This window comes from Tachypleus tridentatus, chromosome 12 (genome assembly GCF_004210375.1).
Source record: "Tachypleus tridentatus isolate NWPU-2018 chromosome 12, ASM421037v1, whole genome shotgun sequence".
NCBI classification, from domain to species: Eukaryota; Metazoa; Arthropoda; class Merostomata; order Xiphosura; family Limulidae; genus Tachypleus; species Tachypleus tridentatus.
The window spans coordinates 17159241-17185339 of NC_134836.1; the positions used below are offsets into that span (position 1 = coordinate 17159241).

General features: G+C 28.9%; 1 protein-coding gene and 1 long non-coding RNA gene across 4 annotated transcripts in view; one reads left to right on the plus strand and one right to left on the minus strand.

Annotated features, from left to right (window-relative positions):
• The window catches only part of LOC143235009 (uncharacterized), a 68895-nt gene extending 48263 nt beyond the window's left edge, over positions 1 to 20632 (plus strand). The window contains exons 3-4 of one of the 2 annotated variants that reach the window (XR_013018888.1): positions 2119 to 2237; positions 18598 to 20632. This is a non-coding gene — a long non-coding RNA (uncharacterized LOC143235009). The remainder of the gene's footprint in view (positions 1 to 2118; positions 2238 to 18597) is intronic. The other variant, XR_013018887.1, reaches the window with a different exon arrangement.
• The window catches only part of LOC143235006 (myotubularin-related protein 13-like), a 123225-nt gene continuing 112632 nt past the window's right edge, over positions 15507 to 26099 (minus strand). For both annotated transcript variants that reach the window (XM_076472711.1, XM_076472710.1), the window contains exons 38-41: positions 25261 to 25416; positions 23703 to 23857; positions 20731 to 20862; positions 15507 to 20278 (exon numbers count right to left, since the gene is read on the minus strand). In XM_076472711.1, coding sequence (XP_076328826.1) covers positions 20186 to 20278; positions 20731 to 20862; positions 23703 to 23857; positions 25261 to 25416 — 536 coding nt within the window. In that variant the 3' untranslated portion in view covers positions 15507 to 20185. The remainder of the gene's footprint in view (positions 20279 to 20730; positions 20863 to 23702; positions 23858 to 25260; positions 25417 to 26099) is intronic.

Consider the following 26099-nt stretch of genomic DNA (forward strand, 5'->3'; position numbering starts at 1 on the left):
CATCTTGACCATCCAGGTTAAATTTTTTCTCATCAGAGAACAAAACCTTCTTCCACCTTTCTACGTCCCATGATTGGTGCTTCTCAGCAAAGTTTAACCGAGCTGTTTCATGGTGTGGACTGAGGTGTGGCCTTTGAAGACATTTACAGTTTTTAAAGCCTTTCTCTCATAGATGCTGTCTTATTGTTCTTGAGCTGCATACTGCATCCATAAGGGCCTTAATCTGGTTTGACGATTGACTGGTGTCTTTCCGGACAACCTGTTGAATCCTCCTGCTCAACGCTGGCAAAATTTCCTTGGGCCATCTACTTGAAATTCTCGTTTCGTATCCCTCAGGGTCTTTTAAGAAATTTACAACAGCAGTTTTACTACACCCAATCTTACCAGCGATAGCACGTTGAGAGAGACCTTGCTTTTGCAGCTCGACAATTCTGTCACCTTTATACTTTGTCAACTTTTTAGCCTTTGCCATGTTTTTACCCAATGTAACACATTAAATGTCAGTTGGAAATGTTGACAACGCTAATGCTTGAACACAAATGACTAAATTTTATTACGTGTTTACCAATTAACGCTTTGTTTCAGTATGGTCTTAAAGTTTTGACCAGCTAGTATTTAGGCTAATTTCATAGTGTTCACATTATCCCTATTAAATGCTAAAAAATGTTTTTCATTTTTATTTTCCCTTGTCTTATTTTCATCTTTCGAAGCTCTACTTAAATAAGTGGTTGAGTCTAACAATGGAAAATGCATATTTTACTTTATGCTCATTGGCCTTAAGATTTTGGCCAGCAGTGTATATATACCTACACCATAATGTGAAATTTTTCTCATTTATGTTGGAATAACGTTCCTTGATAATTCTCATGATTATGCTAGTTAAATAAACTTATTGATAATTATTTCTCTTCCATAATATATATATATATATCAGGTCATACAATAAGTAATTCTTTAATAGCTACACACAATCCTCTTCTAGTGTTGTTAGAAGCAAGTCATTATCAAACCCAACATGGTGCACAGTGCAATCTGCATCTGTCAAACTTCCGTCACCAGTTCTAAACTTATTGAGTCATCTTTTACACTTCCTCACATTCAGAATGTCATTGCTGTACATCTCTTGAATGGTTTGCTTAGCTTCAGTTGCACTTTTCTCTTTTCTGAACTCTTAAAACATTTTGTATATGCCTTCTGTGCTTCTCTGACACCTCCATGGTAACTGGGGCTTCTAAAATAAATGATACAAAAACTAGTAAAGAAATGAACTGACTTACACTTTGAAGTCAACCCATATAACTGTGAGAATAACTTCATATAGCCAAGAAGTATGCATTTAAACTTACCATATCTCAAAAAACATTACATATGGAATGACCTTATATATACACACAATAATTTGAAACTTTTCTTTTTCTCATTCGTGATAGAACAACATGTTCCTTGACAATCATCATGACTATGTTAGTTAAATAGTTTATTGATAATTATTAAATAATTTCTTTTCAATGTTATACACAGACAATGATTTGAAACTTTTCTTTTTCTCATTCGTGATGGAATAACATGTTCCTTGACAATCATGAAGACTGTGTTTCTTAAATAACTTAGGATCATCATGACTGTGTTAATTAAGTTCCTGGGAACAGTCATCTGTTTACTTCAATTAAAATCTAGAGGATAGCCATTATGATTATTTTAGTTAAGTTCTTGAAGTCAGCCATCAAGTTTTTCAATTCTTGTTTTGGTCCTTCCTTCTTATTTCTCCTCATCTGGCTCATTTCCCTGATTGGGATTTCTTGTGGTTATTTATACTCTCACCTAGGCTTCATTTTGGCCACTTATTCCTTCTCTCACCTTTCATTGAAGGCCTGTTTCCTCGTGATTTGAGATTGTTGCTGTCTGATATTTATGTTTTATATGTCTTCTGCATATCCTGCTCTCTTTTAAACACTGACTGCTCTCTTCTTTCATCCAGGAATTTTTAGTCTATCATTCTTACCTGTTAATCTCAGCACTTCATCCAAATCTCTTGTTCTTCCATAGAGAATGATCACAGATTTTTCATGTCATGTCTAGTCATATTTATCTTTTGACACTCTGGCCTTGCTTTTTCAGCAGCTAGGGAAGTGGACAACATCCAACACACCTTTTTCATCATTTTGCAGTTTCATCTTCATCTAGACATCTTCTACCTTCTATCCCAGTTCTTCAATTTGCTCACTCATTTTTAGGGAGTAAGTACTTTTTACCTACTTTTAATAATTATCTCATCTTCAACCAACCAACTGGATGGGGCAAAATGTTCTCCTTTGGAAACAGGAAAGGACCTTAGTCTTGCTCCTGTATGCATAGTGAATAGATTTTGCAACATAACTTTCAAACTATATGGCTTGATTATTATTCTAACCACACTACTTCTTATATCCATCTGACCCGTTGTTTGCAATAACTTGGTTATTTGGGTATTTTTTTCCACATTGGCCATGTTTTACTTTCCTCCATTCATACATCTGTCAATGTAAAGAGTATCCTCTGCCCAAGAAGCATGCAATTTCCCATGAGTGTTGTCTCTCTGGTAAGCACCTTCCATTTGGTGTCTCATTCATGGGCTTTCCCTCTTCTTTTATGAGGGTAGCTTATCTCTAATTTCTCATTTGTACTGACCCCACCATTACATGATGTGGGATTCTAGCTGCTATATACAGAGGGATAAGTGGGTCATTTTGGAAGTTAATGTTTTCCATATGTGAAAATGTATTTCTGATAAATAATTATATAATTACTTATCTGTATACCTTCCTACCCGTTACTGGTGAATATAATTTTTTATTGTCTAAGAATGAAGTTAATTTCAAGTGGATGTACTTTAGATGTGTTGCCCTCCTGTTGATGGAAGCTATTGCTACATGATGATTACATCAGTTGTTATCTCAGTTCACATCTAAACACAGCATGTAGATGAGAGGTAGTTAAAGGCTAATGAAATGCACAAATTCTCAATGGCAGGTACTCATAAATGTTCATTACCTTTTATGGCATTCATTAAATCTCAAAATATTCACAAGTTCTGAGTTGCAGGTGCACTTAAAATACCTACTGTATGCAGAGGTATTTATCAGAAATACATATTCAAGTAACTGTGCCAATGGGATAATATGTATTGACTAATATAGTTATAAATTTAATGTGTTTGTCCTAATATTATTTTTCATTCATGAATTTGCTTCTTTGTTACACTTTGTCTTAAATGTTTTTGACTCCAAGTGTTTGCATTGATTTATGTTTCACTGTGTCCTGTTAAAACAATTTCTCTATTTTCTTTGCCATTATGCTTCCATTATACTGTAAGTTTTGATAATAATTAACTTTTTTCCATTTATATTTGCTTGCTTCATTATTGTTTTTCTGTTATTATAATTGTCTTTGTACAAAGTGGCAATATTGTTAACAAAGCATCATTGTTTGTATACCTTTGTTACTATACATTCAGGTTTTCTTTTTTTAATACAAAGAAATATATGTTAGTATTAGTTAAACATTTGACAGCTGAGTGGGATGAGGGAGTCAATCTAAAGTACAGCAATGGAATAATGAAAGAAACGTTTTTGTGTATGTTCAGACATTGCATTTTTAGTTTTACAATTGTTGCTAAAAACTTTAAGTTTGACTTTATATTTTAGTTGAGAAAGGTCTTGTTTCTTATTTTAGTTAATTGAGAATGTAATAAATTTTTCTTAATATTTCTGTGAATTTCATCCATTCACTTGATCAAACAATTTTAACAGAAGATACTTCATAATTACCTAACAGTTTTTTGAGAATGTTTTGTAAATATTGTTTATCACCTAACACTTGAACAGGTAAAAGATAATTTTCAGACTTTTTTGTCATCATTAAGGCATCTAAGTATTCCTTTTAAATTGAATGTCTCTCTGTAATGAATTAGTTATTTTATATGAATTACAAAGAAGTCACTCAATGATGTATTTTTTTTATATATTACTCATATAACTAAAGTAGGTTTCAAGGGTGTAACCAGCACTACATAGTGAGGGAGGGAAATGTTCTTCCAAATAGACTTTTTCTTTTTAACATGAAAGTCAAGTATTTATTGAGAAAAAAAACACAGGATAGTGGGCACTTCAGGTGTTCTTAGAACATTGAGATTGTTATATGTCTCCCCCCTTCCTTCTTCCTTCCCTGGATTTGAATTGGGCATATGTATTATTTAGTTTGTGCTTAGTATTTAACATTATATCTTTGAACATTAATGAACATGCATTAGAAGTACTTAAGTTGATTCATGGATGTATAAAATAATCTTTTGAGCAAAAATCAACCTGAGAAATCTCTGGAAGTGTACAAAATGTACCTAAACAGCAGTGTTTTTTGGTTTTTTTAATGAATGAAGTTTATAAAGTGAGCAATATAATTTTTTTTACATGTGCTGAAATGTACCATGCTACTAGATGTTTTTTTGGGGTATTTTCCTGGCCTGTTTGTCTTTTTACCTTTTGTTTATTGAATTTGCAAGATGTTAAATTTGTATAGTACTTACATGTGTAATATACACCAAAATGTAGAATTATTTAGTAGGGTTTCAACTAAATCTCACTCAGTTATGTAGGTTTTTTTATGCCTCATTTTTATATTGAGTGAAATAGTTCTATACTTCTATAGGTGTCAAAGATCACACTGTCTGCTTTTATGTTTTACCATTTCTTTCTTTTACTTCTGTAATTAATCTCAATTCATTTCTATAATTTTCCTCCTAATGTTTGTTTAACTGAGTCTTCATACAGTGTGCTTTTTTTCTCAATCCTACAGTGTGATATAGTAGTTTTAAAGTATTTTCTTCAGGTTGTACAGTGCTTCATGGAGAGGGTTATTTATCTTGCTACATATTTTATTTCATGAATATATTAACCCTTTCCTGAACAAAGATAGAAGAAAGATTGTTGGAGTGGTAAAAAATATTGACTGAATCTGGAAAAATTTAGCACCCCCAAAATTAAGAAAAATGGCAGAATTTTATAGAAAACTCAGTCCATAATTTTTCTTTTACTATTTTTAGCTTTGACTGACTTTGGAAATACAATGTCTAACAGGTATCTAATCTATATAAAAGTTAGTGTGTATGTCACATTACATTTCATGACTCAAAATAGGAATCATTATAGCCAAAATGCATTTATCCTGATATGTAAACCTAAATAGTTTCTGAATTAGGCTATTTTATTTTATATCATCAGTGTTTTTTTTATAAAATTAAACCTCTTTAATCAACTGAGACTTTAAATTAAGAAATCAACAAATATGTTTCCAATTTTGTTTATATGTTTTATTTTATACTTATAGACTATAATTGTAGACTAACAACAATATTAGATTATACTTGCTAAATGTCGACATAAAAGTCATTGTTAGAACATGGTGTTACAAAAATGAATTTTCTGTATGTATGAGAAGTTAATCTAACTAATTTTAACCAATAATCATTTTGTGAATATGCAATGAATTTATTTTATGAATGATCTTAATTTTGATTGGCTCACAAAGGAATTTACTGATGTTTGACTGCTGCAGTTGTACTTTTTTGCTGCTTTGTTAGAGAAGCTTGATTTTGCAAAGTTTATTTAGTTTGGTTATGTATGAAATGTGAGGTTATGGTGTACCTGTGGGGTGGGGATGGTAGAATTTTCCCCATCATTTTTTGATGGGCTATATACTAGAGACATTGTAAATTGTTGTTGATATGTGTATTTAGGCAAAATAGAAATTTGAAACTGTCAAGTGATTCAAAGTAAAATATTTGTTTCAACAAAAGATATTTAATTTTTAACAAAAATGTGGACTTGTGCCAGTTTTACAAGGGTTTTAAACATTTAAAAAATTAAGGTTAATTTTTTATACATTTTTATTTAACACAGCTCTCCTGAGATCAATATATCCAATAGTTTAAAATTATTTCACTAGTTTGATAGTTTTAAACTTAAATTATTTCTGGTGATTATGTGTAATAATGCTCTTGTTCTTATGTAGGATAGTTGAACTGTATTTATGAAATTCCCATATTCTGACTTGAACTTTTTATTTTTCTCTCAGTTGGCAATGTAGATTTTCATTCTTTTAAATTTCTAAGGGATCCTTATTTGTACTTTGTAATATATCTTGTAAAATATTTTGATAAAATTAATCTGTTTGATTAACTGGCCATTTATTTATTATGTTATACTAAAAAAGTTGAAATTTGATTTTAAATATGTATAATATATTGGAAAAAAAATTGTGAAAAAGCAACATAATTCAAAGCCTTATGTATGTTAGTTCATAGTTAATACTGTACCCTGAGAAGGAATGTTGAGTATAGTTCAAAGTTTACAACTTTTATTCACGTGAGGTGCAGCAAGCTCTTGGTCAAATGTACAAGTTTGTTGTAACTAAAAAGATAAAAAATGTTTGGACTCGAGATATGTCCGTGAATTGTTGATGTCAGTCTTGACTCAGACTCTTCAAAAGTCAAACTGCAAGATGATATTCATGTGAAAAAAACAACAATTATCGATAATACAGTTTGCATATTCTATCTGTATCATATATTGGATCTCCAAAATGCATACTGCCATAAGTGTTTTAGTATCCTTGTTTATTCTGTTTAGTGTTTAACTATCCTCTACCATAAGCTGTCACTAAATCAGCAGTAAAGGTAAAATTATTAGTTGATAACTATTGCATCAAATATGTAATGCCCTGTAAAAGGTTATGATATGTACATTGTGACCTCCCACCTGTGTACATAGAATTAATGATCAACTAGTGAGATGAAACGTTTGAAGGTATTTTAGCATATAAACTAGGGTTAGCAATTTTCAGATTTATATGTTGTTTAATTACAAAAATATGTTGTCCAAATCCAGCAAACAGGATAAGTTTCTCTGACTGTTATTTGCTTCAGAAGCTGTCAGAGTATATTTATTTTTAAAAGCATGTTCCTCTAGTGCTTCATAAATCTCTTTCAGATGTACAGAAGCACTTTACTTTTGTCAGTCCAACACATCTACTGAGTGTCTGAAAAAGTTTTGAGAATAAACTGAGTCAGATAAACTTAAAATAGACAAATATCAACTAAATCAAAAGTTTTCTAGACTGCAGCTGAATGTACAAACATTTGAAGCTATCTTTTGTTTTTTGAACAATTGGATAGGACCACTTCTTAATATAAAGGGTAAATGCAGCAAGTATAGTTAGTTGTAACTTAGAAATAAATAATTTAAATTAAAATATTAATTTTTCCTGTCTTTATAACAACACAAACTTACATAGATTTGGATACTTACATATCTTGTGTATTTTCTGTTCTTAAACATGTAATTTTAGCATGAAACATTCAGTGGTGCTTTTATAAGGCTTTTAGGTTTTCAAAAGTTATTTCCAGTTTTTTATGAAAATAAAACACAGAACATTTTGGTGTGATTTTTAATCTGCCACCCATATATTCTCAAACATACAGTCTGACTCTTGAAATCAACCAATGCATAAAACAATAGTAATAGAAAAACTAATTCTAAGTATTATTTCTGTTTGAATTCTCTTGTATTTTCCTTCAGTAAAGTCATAAAAAAAACGAATCCAAACAAACCTTACTTACTTATGAAGAGGCTTTAGCCTATTTTAAGCTAGTCAACTGTTTTTTAGACAGTGAAACTTAATAAATTCTAAATATAAATAAATAATTTATGCTTTTATAAAGAATAATTATGCAAATGAAGAAAGTAATACCTATTTGATAATATTTTAGACTACATATAAATATGAGAAATATTGCTTATTTCTATTGGAAATTTATCTTGCATTTAAGATAAATGCAGAAATGTTCACCTGTGAATTTGTTTTCACTTATTAGCCATTTTAATGTAACAATTATACTTTGCAAACTTCAAAAGTCAAATATTTGTAGATTGGAACATGTAATTGTATCAGTATTTGAGGTATTTAAGCTATTCTGGTTTTACACATAAACATAAGCTTATGCCTGATTATGTTTGTCTAAATAGAATTAGTATATTGTATAAAATTTCTGATGTATTACTCCAGAAAGTAGCAACACAAAACCAGAATCCTAGAGATGCAAACTGTTCTCTCTTGAGAATTTCTCCCACACATGCACACACACAAACACACAATATAAAGAAGTCAAAATATCTTCCTTTTAGTGTGTGAATATGCTTATCTTCATAGTATTTTTCTGTATTAATTATTTTTTATTGATTTTAAATGGTAGGAATTATGTTTTTCAAAACAGTGAAGGTAAAATATTTGTATTTTATATTAATTTAGACCATCTTCATAAATGAAGTTGATTTAGTAACTTATACTATTGACTTGTTAATGTATATGTATAACTTAAATTCATACTATTTCATGAGAAAATTTATTTTAAACTTATTTACTCATTGAAATGAATAGCTTATTAAAAACATTATTCAAATGTATTTACATCAGACTAGACAAATAATTTATAATTCTCTGTGATCTTTCCCTTTATGAGCTTATGATGTGTGTTTATGAAATACATGCATGTTATGATATTTTATCTACCAGTATGAAGCCTTTATAAGCATGTTGAAAATTTTCTTTCATTATTTTGTATATAATAGGTGCAAATCTTACTGCAACAAAATTATACAGTGTTACCTGCCTTTTCTGTTTTATTTTATTACTATATAAATTAATGTTTTATTCATTGTAATGTATTTTAATTTAAGTAATTATTTATATTGAATTTCAACTTATGAATCCTAGTGAATTAAAATAACTTGCATATATAAAATCTAGAAATTTAAAAAAAGGGTTCTTATGGTACAAAAATGAACCATTATTATTGTTTTCTCATTAAAAAACACATTTTGTTCAGCTTCTTTTTTACTGAATTAGGAAATTTTAACTTATATTTATTACTGGTACTAAATTAGATTGAATGGCAGTAATGTACCAAAACATTAATTTTTTTTTTTTTAGTTATGGTGTTTTAATTCTTGTGTTAAAAGATTTAAAAAATATAAATTCACAAGTATAGAAAATATTGATTGTTTGAAGATTAGGTATACTGAGTAAAAATATTAATACTACTTTATTAACACATTATCACTTTGAATTATCAATGAACTGTCTTTGAAGATTGGTTCGTAAAGGTCATTCTAGTTGTTTGAAGATTAGGTATATTGAGTAAAAATATGAATACTACTTTATTAACACATTATCACTTTGAATTATTGATGAACTGTCTTTGATGATTTGGTTCGTAAAGGTCATTCTTCCTGGATGACTTCTGTATTTGTGAATTATGGCATTAAAGGTTAATGATATGTTCTTATACACAAACAAGAAAGAATGAATTTAGTCTCATATCACCCATAGAACTCTTTAAAGTTTTTTGGATTTTTTACATGCTTCAGAGTTTTTCTTTCAACATTTACATTTGTGACACTGTCAGTAACAACTACGACATTTTATGGATGTCTGGAAAGTTTAACTTGTTTATCACATGAAATGTTCTTCAGAGCTGTTAGTTTCTCTTCTACACCTTTTATGTCCAAAGATAAACTCCTTGATCAAAAGAAATTAACAGCAGCTTATTTTAAAAATCTCTTCTCACAGCTTCCTTCTCCTGTTTGGGTTTATTTTAGGTGCATTACACTTTTTTGAGGTAAACATTAAAACCTGTAAAATATGATTATTCAAAGTTTTATGCTTCATTGTTGCCGTTGGTGAATTTGTCAGCATGTTATTATCTTTAAGCAAACAAAATTGTTTATCTCTATCATGCCTATACAAACAGGATCAAAATATTTGATTGTATTACTTATAATGTCTTAAGAATTTAAGTAGTAAATTTTATTTTCTCATGCCTTGAAGCATGACACAGAAATTTATTGTATCCAAAGAAATATCAGAGCACTGTAAAACTATAGTTAAATCTGATGACTTTATTAATAAATCATTTATGATTGTTTCCTCCTGAATTTGATGTGGTCATAATGGTTAATTATTTATTTACAGGATTTGAAAATACTTAATTGTTGAGTTCTGTTCCATTTAAGTTTTTGCACAGAAGATTGTGGCTATTTTTCTTGCCTTTCATTTGTACATTTATCGTCTGCATTGATTGGTAAAGTTGTTTTGTCTTTAGTAAGAAAAGTTGAAAAATATTATAATAGCATTAATTGTTTCCAGAATGTAGTGCACTTGAGGCAAATATCATATATTAGATAAAGCTAAGTTCAAATCTTGGTTGTAACAGTTTAAAAAGTTAAACATTACATAGATTTTGTTTCCACACCATATTAGCAGCTCCTATCACAAGCATTTCCTCTGTAGTCCAGATAGTTTTTGTGCTAACTGTTATAGACAGATTGTGAAATCCAGTAAGACTTGATTGGTATGCAGGTGTTTCAGAAACACTTTCTTTCATGCTTCATCTTGTATTCAGTTCTAAGGTTCCACCTGTTGAGTTTAGTATAAAATCAGAATATGTTGTGATTTGGCAGGCATTCATTAGAAGACCGAATAGTATCCCCTATATCATGTCTGTATCGATAGCTTTTTACAGTAAAATGACTGAAACTTGAATTGGTTGTATATATGACATACTTATTCCCAACTCAGGCTGCCTCACTTTGTTGCTGTTTTCTTTCGAAGAATACCTCTGCCTAGTGTAATGTATATATTTAATTGTAGCTTTCTGCATACTTGCCTTTCATTTCTGAACTTGTATAATGTTCTGTGTTGATTGTCTTTCTGCTATAGTTTGGATAGTCATCAAGAAGTAAGATATTTCAAGGCAAAATTGTAAAGATGAAAAATGTATTTTAAGTAGTTTCTAATTCTGGTAGAATATATTCCACTTTTCTCCATATGCCCATTTTCTATCTATAGTACAAGACTAGCATTTGTGATGTGAGCTGTCTGATAAAAATAAGCTTAGATAATTGAATGCTTTTGGTTTTTTTACCATAACTTGTCATCAACTACAGTGAACTTTGGTTACAAAATGTTATTCCACAAGTGCTGAAACATTTGTATGAATTTTTTTTTACTTCATGGGGAATCTTGTAGATCTTACAAAAGTATGATAGATTTAAGAGTTAACAAGACTTGTCAGAATGCACTTTCTTAGTGAGTTAACATTTAAGATCTTTAGAACATTGGAGCATTAGCTACTACCCACAGGTATAAGTTTCAGTTCCATTTATTCATCTCTTGACAACAGAAAGCCATTGCCTTATGATACTCTCATGAAGATCTTTTTTGTACTCCATAAGCCTTGAACAACGCTTCCCCCATTCCTTGTATATCTGTGAGCCTGTGAAATAATTAAGCTGTACCTCACCACCAATAGGTAGGAGTAAACATTGCTCATGGTCAGCAATTGTCAAGTTCAGTAGCAGTAGAACAAAGGCTCATATTTTCCTCAGCATTGCTTTGTTTAGATTGTTGTTTTGTTTTTAATTTTCTTAACAAAAGAAAGTAAGAAACCAAATTATAAACAATTTATTTAGAACTTTGATTCATATTTATAATTTGGGGACATAAAACTCATTGCCTGTGGTAAGTTTGCTGTAGGTTTCATAACTAATCTTGATTGTTATTATAAGACTAATGGTCTTGGTTTATGCTCCATCAACATATCAAGCCAATTTTAATTTCATAAACAAAACACATTTCTATTTCATGGCTCATTTGGGCTATAAATTCATGTTTCTGACATCTGAGCATCAGACACTCTTTAGGAAGAGTCATAAAATTGTGTAATGGTAGTTAGAGGCACTTGATGGTCAGTAATATTGTGCACCAAGTGGTTAGTTTCATTCTGATCTCAAATATACAGAGTTACCAACCTTCTGCTTCTATTTCAAAGTTTCCCCTATCTTTTGGCATTTTTACCAGTGTTCTTTCCATGCCTGCTTTTGCTTCTAGTTACATTTTACCCATGAAGATCTGATAATTCAACCTCTGTACTTCACAAAGATGGAACTGGTTTATTTCTTTCTACAGTTCTTTTTCACTGAATTCTGGGCTATCTTTGGTACAAACCTTCATTGCTTGACTATCTTCTTTCAGCATGGGGATCTCCTTTTCTACTTTGGCATCTTAAGTTTATGCAGCTCATTTACAGTTATCTCTTCTCACTTAAGTTTCATGCTTTTTTGTAATTTTTTGTCTGCAATTATCTCTCCATTACTTTCTCAATGTAGGATTCCAGCTTTTTATTGTAGAGAGAAGTAAGTAAATATTTCAAAGTTCACACTTTCCTTCACAGAAAATTTATTTCAAAACGTTTTTTAAACAATCTTCCACCCTTCCTTTCCAGTTTTGGTATATTTATTTTGCCTTATCAAAAACTTACTTAGTTCACATTGCTAGGGCTAATAGGAATCACAATGCATGAATAATGTGCCACCTTCCTTTTCATGATGGGCTATAATCTAATGATAACTGTTTCATAAGCTGGTGTAATACTCATACTGAGATGGGAGATTTAGGGATGGCATGCACAAAATTCTTCAAAGTAGTGCCATGAAATAATAGTTTTTTATGCAGAAAGATGAGAAATTATCTGAGATGCATTTTCAGTTAAGGAAAATGTTAAGTTATGATCCATTTTCATGTTCTAATATTTTTCAAAAAAAGTTAATTTGTGCACAGTTTCTTCTCAATTTTAGAAAAGTACAATTGTCCTACATTTTTATGTGTCATAAAGTAAAATGAACTTCATACTCCTGATTTACAAGAACTTGCTGAATTTGTGAATTTCTCAACTAATAACTATGTTATTCTTTTATAGTACAAGATGTAGAGAACAGACAAAAATAATGCATCCTAAAACTGACATGTTACTTAGACGTGTAAACATGATTTAAATTCTTTCAAAGATTAGGAAAGGTGAATGATAAATCGTGGTTGTCATTTAGATTTCTTTCAGATTAAAAATATAAGCTGAGCAGAGATCTGCAAACATGAGTGTGAAATTACCATTTGAAGGCATGTTTTTAAGAATTATTCAAACAATAATACATGTTGTTTGACAGGAGTGTAAATAGTTGCATGGACATGAGCAACAGATTATATTTAGATGTATAATGAGATTTAAATTAAGTTTGCTAGTTGTACAAAACATACATGAAATACAAACAATTTGAATGTATAGATATACTATTTTGTTTCATTGTAACTTTAAGCTTTGATTTTACATTGAATTTTAAATCACAAGAACACTTGTTTATGCTGTTAATGAGCTATTTCAGACTTTATTATTTTAATTTTTTTAACCCATGTGTTATAATAACAACTTTATGTACTTGCTCTACTTAAGTTTCTTAAATGTCATTTAATAAATTCATTGTATTTCAGTAGCTGGTATCCACCTGGACATGTGTATATTACAGTTCTTAATATTTTCTACTGTAGTAATAACATTTTATAAAAGTTAGTCAGTTTTAAAAAGAAATTTGTTTCTGTAAATTTAACCTTACACTTAATTTTACAGCCTGTGGTATTTGAAATTCTATATCAAAATTTATGTGTGTGTGTGTCAATGGAAAATTATATGCAGGTTTTATATATTTAAACTTTTTTGATGACTTCATTGTGATACATTTGTACACTACATGTATGTTTTGTGATAGATATTGTACTGTATTAATAATGTTCAGGTCACATGTTTTCCGTAATCTTATTTCATAAGTATTTGTAGTGATTTATACATGTTTGTATATGGCATTAGTATATTCTTTTTGCTTTCTAGTCAGTGGTACTAATCATGAAAGCTTTTAATGCTTAAAATTAAAACAATTTTCTATACTAAGAACTTTTATAAGATAATCAACTTATAAAATTTAATTTTTTATTCTTTACCTTATATTTACTAGTTTAATTTTGTTTTTTTCATCATTATACATACAGATTGTCTGAACAGTCTGAAGAGATTAATAACACTGTTTAGTGTACCTTTTTTGTATAATTTAAAAGTAAAGTAACAGGTATATCTTATATTAGTTTCTCTGTATACATTATACAAAGGTAACCAACAATATGAAAAAACAAATTCTAATTTCAATTATTTTTACAAGCTTTAATAAGTAGTATTGTGTACATATATATCAGCCTTGTTATGATGTAAAATACTAGTTATGTATATGTACCTCTATCTGATGGTGCCAAGTTTTCATTATTGTTTTGTAAAATTAGCGGTTAAATGATGCTTATTTTTTAATAACTTGTATTATTATGCTATAAATGGATGAAATGTAAGAACATCTTCAAACCATATTCATAAATACACAAAAGTATTAGAGTGGTAACTTTGTACACACCCTAAGTGAACGTTTGATCAGCTTGATCTTGTATTATTGTTACCATGTAATAAAGACACTTTTTACTTGTTTTTCTAGAATTGAGGCTAGTGAGTTCTTTTTACTACTACTGGTATAGAATGGAAACACTATATTATGGTATCTGGTTACAACATGAAAGCTATACCTTGTAAATACTATTAACACACTTCATGTCTACAATATTTGACAGTGAAATGGATATTAGTCAACAGTTTGTGAAAGCACACAACCCATGTGAATCTCACTAATAGTAAGTGAATATTATCATATGACTGCTGGACAGACTGAAGAATTCTCAAGTTTAGTTTAAATGGACATAACCTAATGCTCAGGCATTGACAAACACCTTCAATGATCACTCCTGTGAGCTGATGTATATTATTGCACTTGTGAATAGATATGTTTTTCTTCTATTTCAGAAATTGGCACAGCATATACATGGCTACACAGATTAATGGATAACCTCTGTTTAATTATAACATTGTACAAACATGACATTTAACTTGTCCTTTCACTTGCACGTGGGCCCTTATGGATGCTTATTCTTTTATTTCACTGAAAATATTCATAAGACAGGAAGTAAGGGTTTACAGTCATTCAGTTTTAATACTGTTCATCAAATTTTGATATTACAGCTATTTTTGTTACATACATTCATGTGATTTAACACTCAACAATTTTCAGTTTGAAATATGTGTAACACCTGTATTGCAAGGTTTGCTTTCAAAGATGTATATAATATTCCTGAATATCTGTGCACACAAACAGGAACCTTACTATACCATGTACACAGTACTTTTTCTCTTAAAGTGCATAGCTTTTCTCTTGAATAACTGTGCACAAACAAAAAACTGTTGCTGCACCATACAACACAGTTAACAGAGCAACAAATGTAACCAAAATAATTCTGCACAAGTTGTATTTTACAGTAATGAGGAAAAGGTTTATCAGAAAGTCATTGTACATTTCTACATGACAGCAAATTAGTTTCAAAGAATATATTTATAACATTGTATGGTTCTTCTTGCCATGAATGAACTGTGATTTAATGTACATGATAAAAAGTTAATGAATGATTCATGGTTTCTTATAAATATAATATATACTGTATTTTAAATTTTCATAATTTTATTGCACACTTATAAGCATACATAATTGATAAAAATATTTTTATCTGCTATGAATGAGATGGATTATTTTATAGATTTTGAAAATGTAGATGTTCAATACATATTTTTATGACTTGTATAACTTCTGTACACTTTGTTTTACAACCTGTAACAGACATAAAAGAAAAATCTTGATTCACTTCAGACAAATTATAGAGTTTTTACATTCCTATAAAAAAGGGGGAAGGTTAATTAGTGAAACAGAAATGGGGATATTTTAGTCTTCCATCTGTGAGCTAATTTTTTTGCAGGATGTACAGAAGTTTTTAATTAGAACTTTATTCAGTATATAAAGCATCAGTGGTGATACATACAATTTTAAGTTAAAATACAGTTAAATAAACTGGTAAGAGAAATTACATATAACAAGTAAATTTAGAAGTATCATGTTGATCATACTATCATTTACTCACTTCTTCTGTGAAAATGAAGTTTTTATATTCATTTGGTATACAAACCTTAAATACATTGTAGCATAAGATCTACTGTAACATCTTTTGATAGTATGCAATATTAATGATATACAAAATTTGGTTGATAATGAGGTTTTTGTCTAAAATAACTTTTTTGCAGTTAAATTTGCGATAATTATGTAGGTTAAAAATCACTTTCAGGTCTTTACTATCTAACATCTTTACAGACACTAAAATATATCCTGTGCCCTAATTCTGTATTATACAAAAAATATATCAAATGTTTAGTTTTCTGAATAATTATTGTTTCATATTAACACTTTAACACATCATCATATTTTTTTTTTGCTAATTCATTTGTGTGAAGAAATTTAACCCTATAAAGTGAAGCTGTGTATAAGAATGTTTAATGCTGAATCAGCTGAGATTTCAAAATCACAACCTTATCAGATGTTTGTGTATGTACCTTATATGTACCAAATTTATCAGTTACACATTACACCATGTTATTGCAACAAGGAATCAGGCCTACTCTGTATCCCTTATATTTAGTTTTTATATGAAGTTTGGGCTAAAGACACCAACAATAAAAAGTATAACAGGTAAAATGACAAATCTTTGTCCAAAGTTCTTTATTAGCAGTGGTCACTACTTCTTATATGAAAATTCAACATACATTTAGCATTTAAGAAAACACTTGGGCGACTGTTTATTTTTTGATAAAATGAAAATACAAAATATAACAAATATATTTGTTATGTGAAGTTTTATTTCAAGTATTTCTGTTATTTTGACACAACATCCAATTTAGATTTTATATGTCACAATGTACCAGTTCCCATTTTCACCCAAATATTTTGCAAAAAAGATTTTGACATTTAGGTTAGGATGACAGGTATACATCACTCATTTCTGGTAAATCTAGTCTATAGGAATAATTCATGTTAGGATTATTAGTGTACTCCACACTAAATTATCTAGTCAAGTGATTAGAGTTGTTAGGATAGGGGTCTGAGGGTTTATAGTGCACACTAGGATACCAAACAAAAATTTGGTTCCATGCTATGGAGTATAGGAGCATTATAAAAGTTATCAGTTCAAAATTGGAAACAGCTAATTCAGATGCTCTTTCTGTAGTTTTGCACAAATATCTGAAGCAAACAGCCATAGTATTGTAACAAATGCTTTTTAAAAATATTCCATGGTATGACTAGTAGCACACTCTTTAAAAATTCTGGTTTGTTAAAATATTTAATGCTTGAGCTACTAGTGTATTTCATGATCTTCCACCCATTGTTAAAAGTGTATTATAGCTCAATGAGTATGCAGTTGGACAAGGTTTGTTCTCACCATGCAATCTTCTAAACCATATCGTGCAAAACTACCCATAACACTTTTTTCTTAAATCCTACAATATTTGGCATTGACCACTGTTTTGTCTCAATGTGTGTTAATTTGAAACTACTTTTTCAATTTTGCACAAAGGTCTAAATTTTTTTTCCCCCCAATTCAATTATTGTAATAGGATTTTGACTGGTTTACAAACTGCTACTGTTTGTTTCATATCTAATTCTATTAACAATACAAATAAACCAATTTAAATATCTTTTTCCTCCTGAAAAAAATCTAATAAAGTATATTTAAATTAATCTTATTACTACATTACTTAACAAAAGGATTTAAGAGTTTAAAAGATTTATAATTAGTTCTTAACATATCAGAAACTTATGTTAATGAAAGTTCTATTTTTCTCAGAGGGAAACAAGACAGTTTCTTTTTCATGCATTGTAATAAACATTTTGTAAAACATACCATAAAAACAGTGATACATATAAGTATGTGTGTGTGTATACACACACACACACACAACAGATAAGTGAGAGGATGTACAAATTAAATAGGTAAATGAACACACAAATACACACTGAAAATTTTGAATATACATGTGGCATAAGAAATAATACTGCTTTATGAATTTGGTTGGTTGTTGAGAATTTATAGCACAAAGCACCAGGGCTATTTATGCCAAACAGTTTGGGTTATTCTATAGAAAAGGATGAAATTAAATATTTACAAAATATCTCTTGGATCATCTAAAAAAGCAAAACATCTTCAACCATCACTAGCTAGACTATAAGAAAATATCAAATTATGTATCAACAAATATTTGAAAGAGTATTGTAAAGCTGATATGTAATATTAATTCTAATACACTAGAAAGCAATATGTATGATTAATAACAATTCATATATGATAATTTCTAAAACCAACATTTATATTTATATGACAGCTAATTTATCTTAAAACTTCCATTTTCTTTTTCTGCTATTTCAAAAAAATGCAGAACTGACATTTTACCTTGTAATTGAAAAGTACATACTTTTCAAAATATTTTGGTACTTTCCATACTATTGTGTGATAGAGTAAATAAAAGTATATTACTTATGTATATTACATATAGCAAAGAAAAATTTCAACACTGAAACTGGTTCTCTTTTAAGTCCTCTAAACCAGTTTATGTTAAGATCTTCATTAAAACTATAATTTAGAATAATAATTCAACATCTTTCTTAATTTGAGTTCTTAAATTTGATTAACTAAAATAATTTTTTATTTCAGTGCAAATAAATATATTTCTTTGAGTCCCAAAAAGACCCAAGAAGAATCAAGACACCAAAAATTCTCTCTACTGGTTTTGATATGTCAAGATTTTGAAAACAAAAAAGAAAGAAAGATGCCTCAGGTCTTTAGCCAACATGACGTTTTTTGTATATACATGTAAAACCATCAGTTTTATCCTCCAGGCTAAAACAGAAGTTAACAGGGTTATCTCTATTAAAAATATCAATAGCAACTAAAAAATGTTTTCCAAGGAATGCTTTGGGGGAATTTTTGTTTTTGCTCAAACTTCTAAAATATGCAAGCAAGAAGTACTTTCATAGTCAAAGTTTACAGTTTGATAAAAACATGAGACAAAGAAAGAAACATGTATTAAAAAAGATATCTTAAAAGGAAATACTACTCATTTTTCAGATCATCCCATAATTAGTGTTGTTACAAGCAAAAACTTAACCTGAAAACTACTGCCACTTTTCACACTATTTAGTGTCCAAAAAAACTTCTCAAAACAATGTCAAAGTTAAACATTATACATCTCATAAAATGCACTTGAGTTAACATTAACTAAAAATACAACAAATAAGGCAAATGTGAACACACACAAAATGCTTCTACAATGGCTTTGAAATCAACAGTTTAAGCAAGAATCTCACATTATCTTGCTGTGATTGTAAAGGCCCACTAGAAACACACATTCTTCTTTCTTACTCACAATGTTGAATTCAGTAACATGGATGAATCACTAGGTTTTGAGTAAGGAAATAAATTAAAGGCACTATTGTTTGAAACAATATCTAGGACACAATTTTAACCTTCACTGAAGTTTAGTATAATTACAATACTTGTATTTGTTATCAGCCCTGACCAAGAGAAAGGAAGACCTTCAGTATTTATAATTTAAACTACTGACATCAGTTATTTTATACTGTACAAGGAAGCAAATTAATTCCATGTATCAATCTTTCAATTATGCTTCTACCTAAAATCATTTTACCACAATAAAACCAAGCACAATAAATTCAGAATATGATTAAAAATATCTTTGGTGTCAACAAATATATTGTCAGGAACATTCTCACCATCACTTCCTGCTCTGAATGACTTACAAAAAAATCTTATTAAAAAAACGAAACATTTTTTTTAAGTTCAAGACAGCTTAATAACTAATGATATGATGTTGTTGTTGTAATGTTTTTCTCCAGAGGAAATCCATTTATCTAAGAGTACTTTATGTAGAAATTACATACTTTGCAAAATTCCATTTCAACACTTAACACACAAATCTTAAGTGGCTGGAAGCCTTAATGCATATTTGGGCATGTTCTCTACATTTTTCTCTGATGATGAAAATGATTCTATACATTAGTTAAATTTTTACATGTATTTCATTATTATCACAATAACAATAATTAAACAACTGGTATGTATGCAGCATTGTAAGATACATTATTCTAAGCAATGACACTTGCTAGGACAGTCCTTCTGGCTTCTAATGTTTCTTTTATGTTCATGTTAAATCAAATATGACAACAGGTATCCCTTAATTCTATATGAACTTAAAGGTAATGCCAAAAACAAAAGGTTTTTCTTATTGCAGACATGCTTGTATTTTTTCAATCCATTCCTGAGCTGTTTGTCCATCAGCTGCCATAAAGTTGTATATTCTTCGTATTGTTTTCAACTACAAATAAGAAATTAGTGCAAATCACATTTGTTCGTTACAAGAAAACAAAACTGCCCACCAGCAAAAATTTTTATTTTTACACTTTCTTTTACGCTTTAATGAATAAGTACAACTTAAATGATATACATATGGTTTAAGTTAAATTTTCAATTTCAATTGTAACAACAGATTAATTGTGCAAGATAGTTTAGTTTAATTTGACAATTCAAGCTTTTACAGTTCTTCCTAAGAACCTTAAATGTATTTAAAGTTTACTCATTTTCATATTTTTATTTAAAATTTTTAAACTTGATTGATACAAAACATTATACAAGTAGTTAAAGTTTTTTCATTAAAGTTATTTTTGTATGAGTTGTAGATTTTATTCTATTTTTTTAATTAACCATAAAATATATTTAGAGTAATGGTAATAGAAAAATTTTACCATACTTGAGAACAGTTTTACATACATCAAAGAATGATTTTTCATCAAGTTTCTTGGCAAATCCTTGGGGTGGAGTCGCCAGTGTTACAGAAACAACTTCTGCTAAATCAATGACTCCCTTACAATGAGACTCCTCCATTATGTCATAATAACGTAACTGGAAAGCAAAAAAGATGGTATTCATTTGAAACAATGATCAAAACAAAAACGTTCAGAATATACTAACAGTATAATCAAAATTTCAGTACACAGTTTATAACTATTATAAATTAAACTATAAAGGCATACAGCTGGTACGAATTTCACACCAAGGCTCTGTCTGTAATTTTTAACAGATACTTCACTTTGATTTTTGTTTTTTTAATGGGTTCATATTTAAATACAATATAAACAGAAATGACATACTATAAGTGCTATTTTAATGACTTTACCAACTGAGATTCCACAAAAGCTAAGATAACAGAAGAAATGAAAGTCGTGTCATAACTGTTACTATCTTAAAATCCTACATTTTCTGTAGAACAAAGACAAGTTATGCAAAACATTTTGTTATTGTTGTTTTATAATTCTACTCAAAACATTGCCATAACATGAAAGTAGAATTTCATATAAAATAAATTACAATTTACAACTTGATGCTTCTTCTTACCCCAAATCTACAAATCTTAGAAAAGTATTGTATGTCTATGGTAAATATAGCCTGTGTTTTAAGTATAAATTTTGAGTCAGTTAACCTATTTCAAACAATATATTTTTGTTTCAATTACTAAACAATAACTTAAAAAAAAACCTGTTTATCCAGCTTAAACAACAGAAATAAAAATATAAAGTGTAATATCAATGACTTTTAACAAATACTTTAATAGAACTTAATGTTCAAATTCATAAAAAAACATTTCACTGTTTGTTCCCAAAATGTGAAAATTTAGTTGCAATATGTTTAAAGTAATTTAGACTAACTATTGTCAATACTTATCATTTCCAAAGAGGTATTACTGTTTTTGGTTATTTTTTGTTTAAATGCATAATTTCACAATGGGCTGTCTTCTCTGTACCATTCAAAGGATCAAACCCCAAAATTGTGTTAAGTCTTCCAAATTATGAAGGAGCTTTTAGATGATAAACAAATATATAAATACATCCTTAAAATCAACAAAATATTTGTAGTTTTTACTTCAATCTTTTAAATTAATTTCTATTTTTACTTGATATTTCTAAAATATGACTTTTTTATTGTACATAAGCACAATAATCTGCTTCTGACATAGATTAAATGTTCTGAAAACTCATGACTTATTAGTGAAAACAAATCTATATTAAAAATGTTTACCATTTTTATTTATATTGTTTTAAGTATATTTTTGTCACAGTTACAAAAAGGACAATCTTTGCATAGTCATCCCTAAATTTAATTATAAAAACAGAGGGAAAACAGTTTGTAAAGAGCACAAAACAACTCTTAGACTACTCTTTATTTGACTAAATAGAAGGAATTGAACATCACTTCTATAATCACACACATGGCCCAAGTTAAGGAGTATATTTTTCCAGAAATGAGCCTTAAACCACAAACCTCCAGATTCAAAGAGGAAACTATTCACCAGGCTACAATCAACCCTTTCTTGCAAGAAAATTAACATTTTGTTACTGGTATATTTATAATATGAGCATTGAATTAAACACATTTTTCACTGAATTAAAAATACATATCAATAAAAAGAAACATTATAAAGACAAACAGATACATATATATTTGTACATACTTTAACTGTGAAATTCAATTGCCATATTTATTTCCTGTACAGATTTTGACATTTACATTACACTTAATATTCTTTTAATGTGTATATTATACCATCATGGTCCAAACTTTGGATGTCTTTTAATGTGTATATTATACCATCATGGTCCAAACTTTGGATGTCTTTTAATGTGTATATTATACCATCATGGTCCAAACTTTGGATGTCTTTTAATGTGTATATTATACCATCATGGTCCAAACTTTGGATGTCTTTTAATGTGTATATTATACCATCATGGTCCAAACTTTGGATGTTTCCATGAAAATTTCATTCATGAGTACTAGCTTCAAAACAAATTCAGGAAAATTTGAGTTTAATGTAGTATTTAGGCAAATCATTATTATGGCCTTTATATTTTTTTGAATAATATGTAAAGAAATTACTTAGTTTAAAAAGACACTAAAATACTGGTTGAAATTTATATCTGTTTTAATAAGTGTCTTAATAATAGCTTTCTACAATTTACTGAGAATTATTTCAAAAATGTGATGCAAAGAAAACTAATCAAAACTCTTACTACCAGTATATTTAGTGAATGATTTTTGTTGATGTCAGAATTAATAAGTTAAAGGAATCAACAGACACAAGTATTTAGGTCAGACTAACTGATTTAGAATAGTGTTCCTTGATGTATATTTTTAGCACTAATGATATTTTACTTAAATAAAGGCAAGTCACCTGTCAAAGTTTTTTTTGGATTTTACAAACTTAAATCTTCTAAAAAAAGAACACTAAACATTTTTGATAAAACGAAAAAAGTATTTTAGTTCAACCAAAATCAATATGATGTCCTCATTCTACTGTTTACCGTAAAATACCATTAGGGTCTAATAATAAATGGATAAACATTGGGGTGATTTATTTTTAGTAGAACATATATTTTTCTGCACCACATCACTCTGTCATCTTCATACCTGAAGACAGGCCATGTAGAATGTTCTACCAAAAATATATCATTTCACTGTGCTTATAATTCATTATTTAGTATGGTGTACCAAAAATAATTTTCCTGTCAGGTTGGTTGTTGAATATCAAGTACATCATAAAAATTGTTAAAAAAAATAGAAACAGCCACTAATATTTTTGACATTCTCAACCCTTGAAATGAAATTTACACATACTCAAGTTGCACTATACAGTAATTAAAAAAAAATAATAATTAATTTGTGCCATCCAAATTCTATCAACTTACTTGATGTTTGATAGAATCCAGCACAAACCACCTCTGCTTCCAACCCTTCAAAAGAGCTCCACGTTTAAATAGGTAACCTTCATGAGTTCTGTTTTCAGCCACATTCGATGAAAACTGGTTATAATACTGACTACTTGTTTGTACTGTTGTCACACCTAATAATCAGAAACATTTAATACAAAAAACGTGTTACACTATAATCAATCAATAGCACATCATGTGAAGTATTTATATCAAAAATTATTAAAAGTAGTTCCTCCAAAATCCTTAACTTAGTTTCTGGATTTCTTTATAAAATATACTTTGTAAAACTCTATCTTTACACAGTTTCTTATTAAAACACAGGTCAAAATAAATGTCCCTAAAGCAATATTTCTTATATTATTATTCAAAGAAGCATGGAATTCAAGTGTATACAAATTGATAACTAGAGATTCTATAAATCTAATCTCTTTTAGAGACTATCTTCTTTTTACATGCCATTTAACAACACAGAAATTATTCAAGATTTTTAATTTGGCATATTTACTGGTAAAATTTTCATTTTACTACACTGAAAAATATAAAAACATAACCATGGGAAACATAAAATACAAATCCTAAATTTTCTAATTATTTGTAAACTGTGTGTTTATGTAATGCCATTCAAGCATCTAAAACAAAATATTAAAATTCATAAAGTTCAATTACATGCTACAAAGTTTGAATATCACAGACATAAATCTAATATAATAAAACTTTGTCTGATCAAACACTCAAATATCAAATATTTGCTAAGACTAGCAAATCCTGGTCAAAAGCAAAGAATAATTCTCTTTATGTTTAATTGAACTGAAAAATGTTACAGAAAGAAGAGAAAAAAAACTAAAACAAGATATAAGTTATAGTTTCTTAAATACCTTTTTAAAATACAAAATGACAAAAGTTTAATGTGTCCTTGCTTGGGAAAACATGTAAGTGTAAAATAAATAAAATGTGTAACCCATAACAAATAAAACCTCAGTAAACTGCTTCTGTGCTCAGATTTAGTTTTGTTTCTTTCAGTTATATTACAGGATTTACTTGTCTTTACAGTATTTATTATATGATTACAAAATATTTACAATATTTGCTCTTTAGGCCTCTTTAACAATACCAAAACATTACTCTTGTATCACTGGGTCTCATACTAACAAACTCCACTATCTATAAAATGTTTTCACCTTCAATGTGACTGAAGTCAGTAACTTTTACTTTGTACAGCTGAATAAACAATAAATATTTAAGACTTTTCCAATTCTTTTTGCAAAAAAATGATATTAACGTAAAAATTTTCTACCATTAAAACTGTGCTTTAAAAAAAACCAGGTTACTCCAATAAATTGTAAAACAAATCATGGATAAGTTATCCTCTTACAATATAAAAGATGTGTAATGTGCCAATTGTTTTCTTTTTTAAAGGGTTAAACAAACTAAATTTGGCAAGTAGCAACCATTTAGGCAATTTCATTATATATAACCAAGTTTTGGTTAAAAATTATTTGATAAAATGTGTTTCCTAAAACATTGCTGAACTTACTAGATGCCACAGATGAATTTTCAGCACTTCCACCCTTTGACAAAGCCACAGATGCAGCTCCAGAATCACTCACAGACTTATACTTAGTACAGTTCTTTGGTACAGACTCCATACATCTTTCATGACAATTGTAGCCACAGTCCATACATCTCATACCTTAAAAACAGAAACAAAATCAGTTTTAATGTACTTTTCTCTGAAAAAGCATCTTGGTTCAATGAACTTCAACTTTATTCCATGTTCCTCAAAATATCTGACATCCACAGTGCTTTGTGTAATACATAATCAGCTAAATGTAAAAAAAAAAAAAAAAAAAAAATTCTTCAATGATTTCTGTGTACATATGTACGTTTTAAATCTTTTATTGGAAAGCTACACTAAAGAGTATTTGTAACAGACCATGTAGAAATACAATGTAGTATTTCAATAGAAATAAAGGAATCATAGCTGAAATTTTTAACAGTGTGAAATACTGATTGATGAATGAAGGTATATAAGATACAGAAAAAAAAAACAGTGCATTTAATCTTCAAAGTAAATAATTTAAAATCTCACTACAAAAAGTAGAATTACTGTTCAAGTTCTTCCTGTATATTTGGTATGAAATATTTTATTTTTAGAAAACAACTCCTTAAAAGGTAAGAATAACAGTAAACACTGCAAAAAAAGTTTTCTAAATACAAACTGTTGCACCTATAAACATGTCTAAATATAGGGAGTAAGCAAACATCAATCACAAAAATCTATAAAAGGAACTTCAAAAAGAAGGTAGGATTTTATTTCTTGTAGATCAACCACACAAAGTTACAACCAAAAAAATGAACACAACATTAAAGATG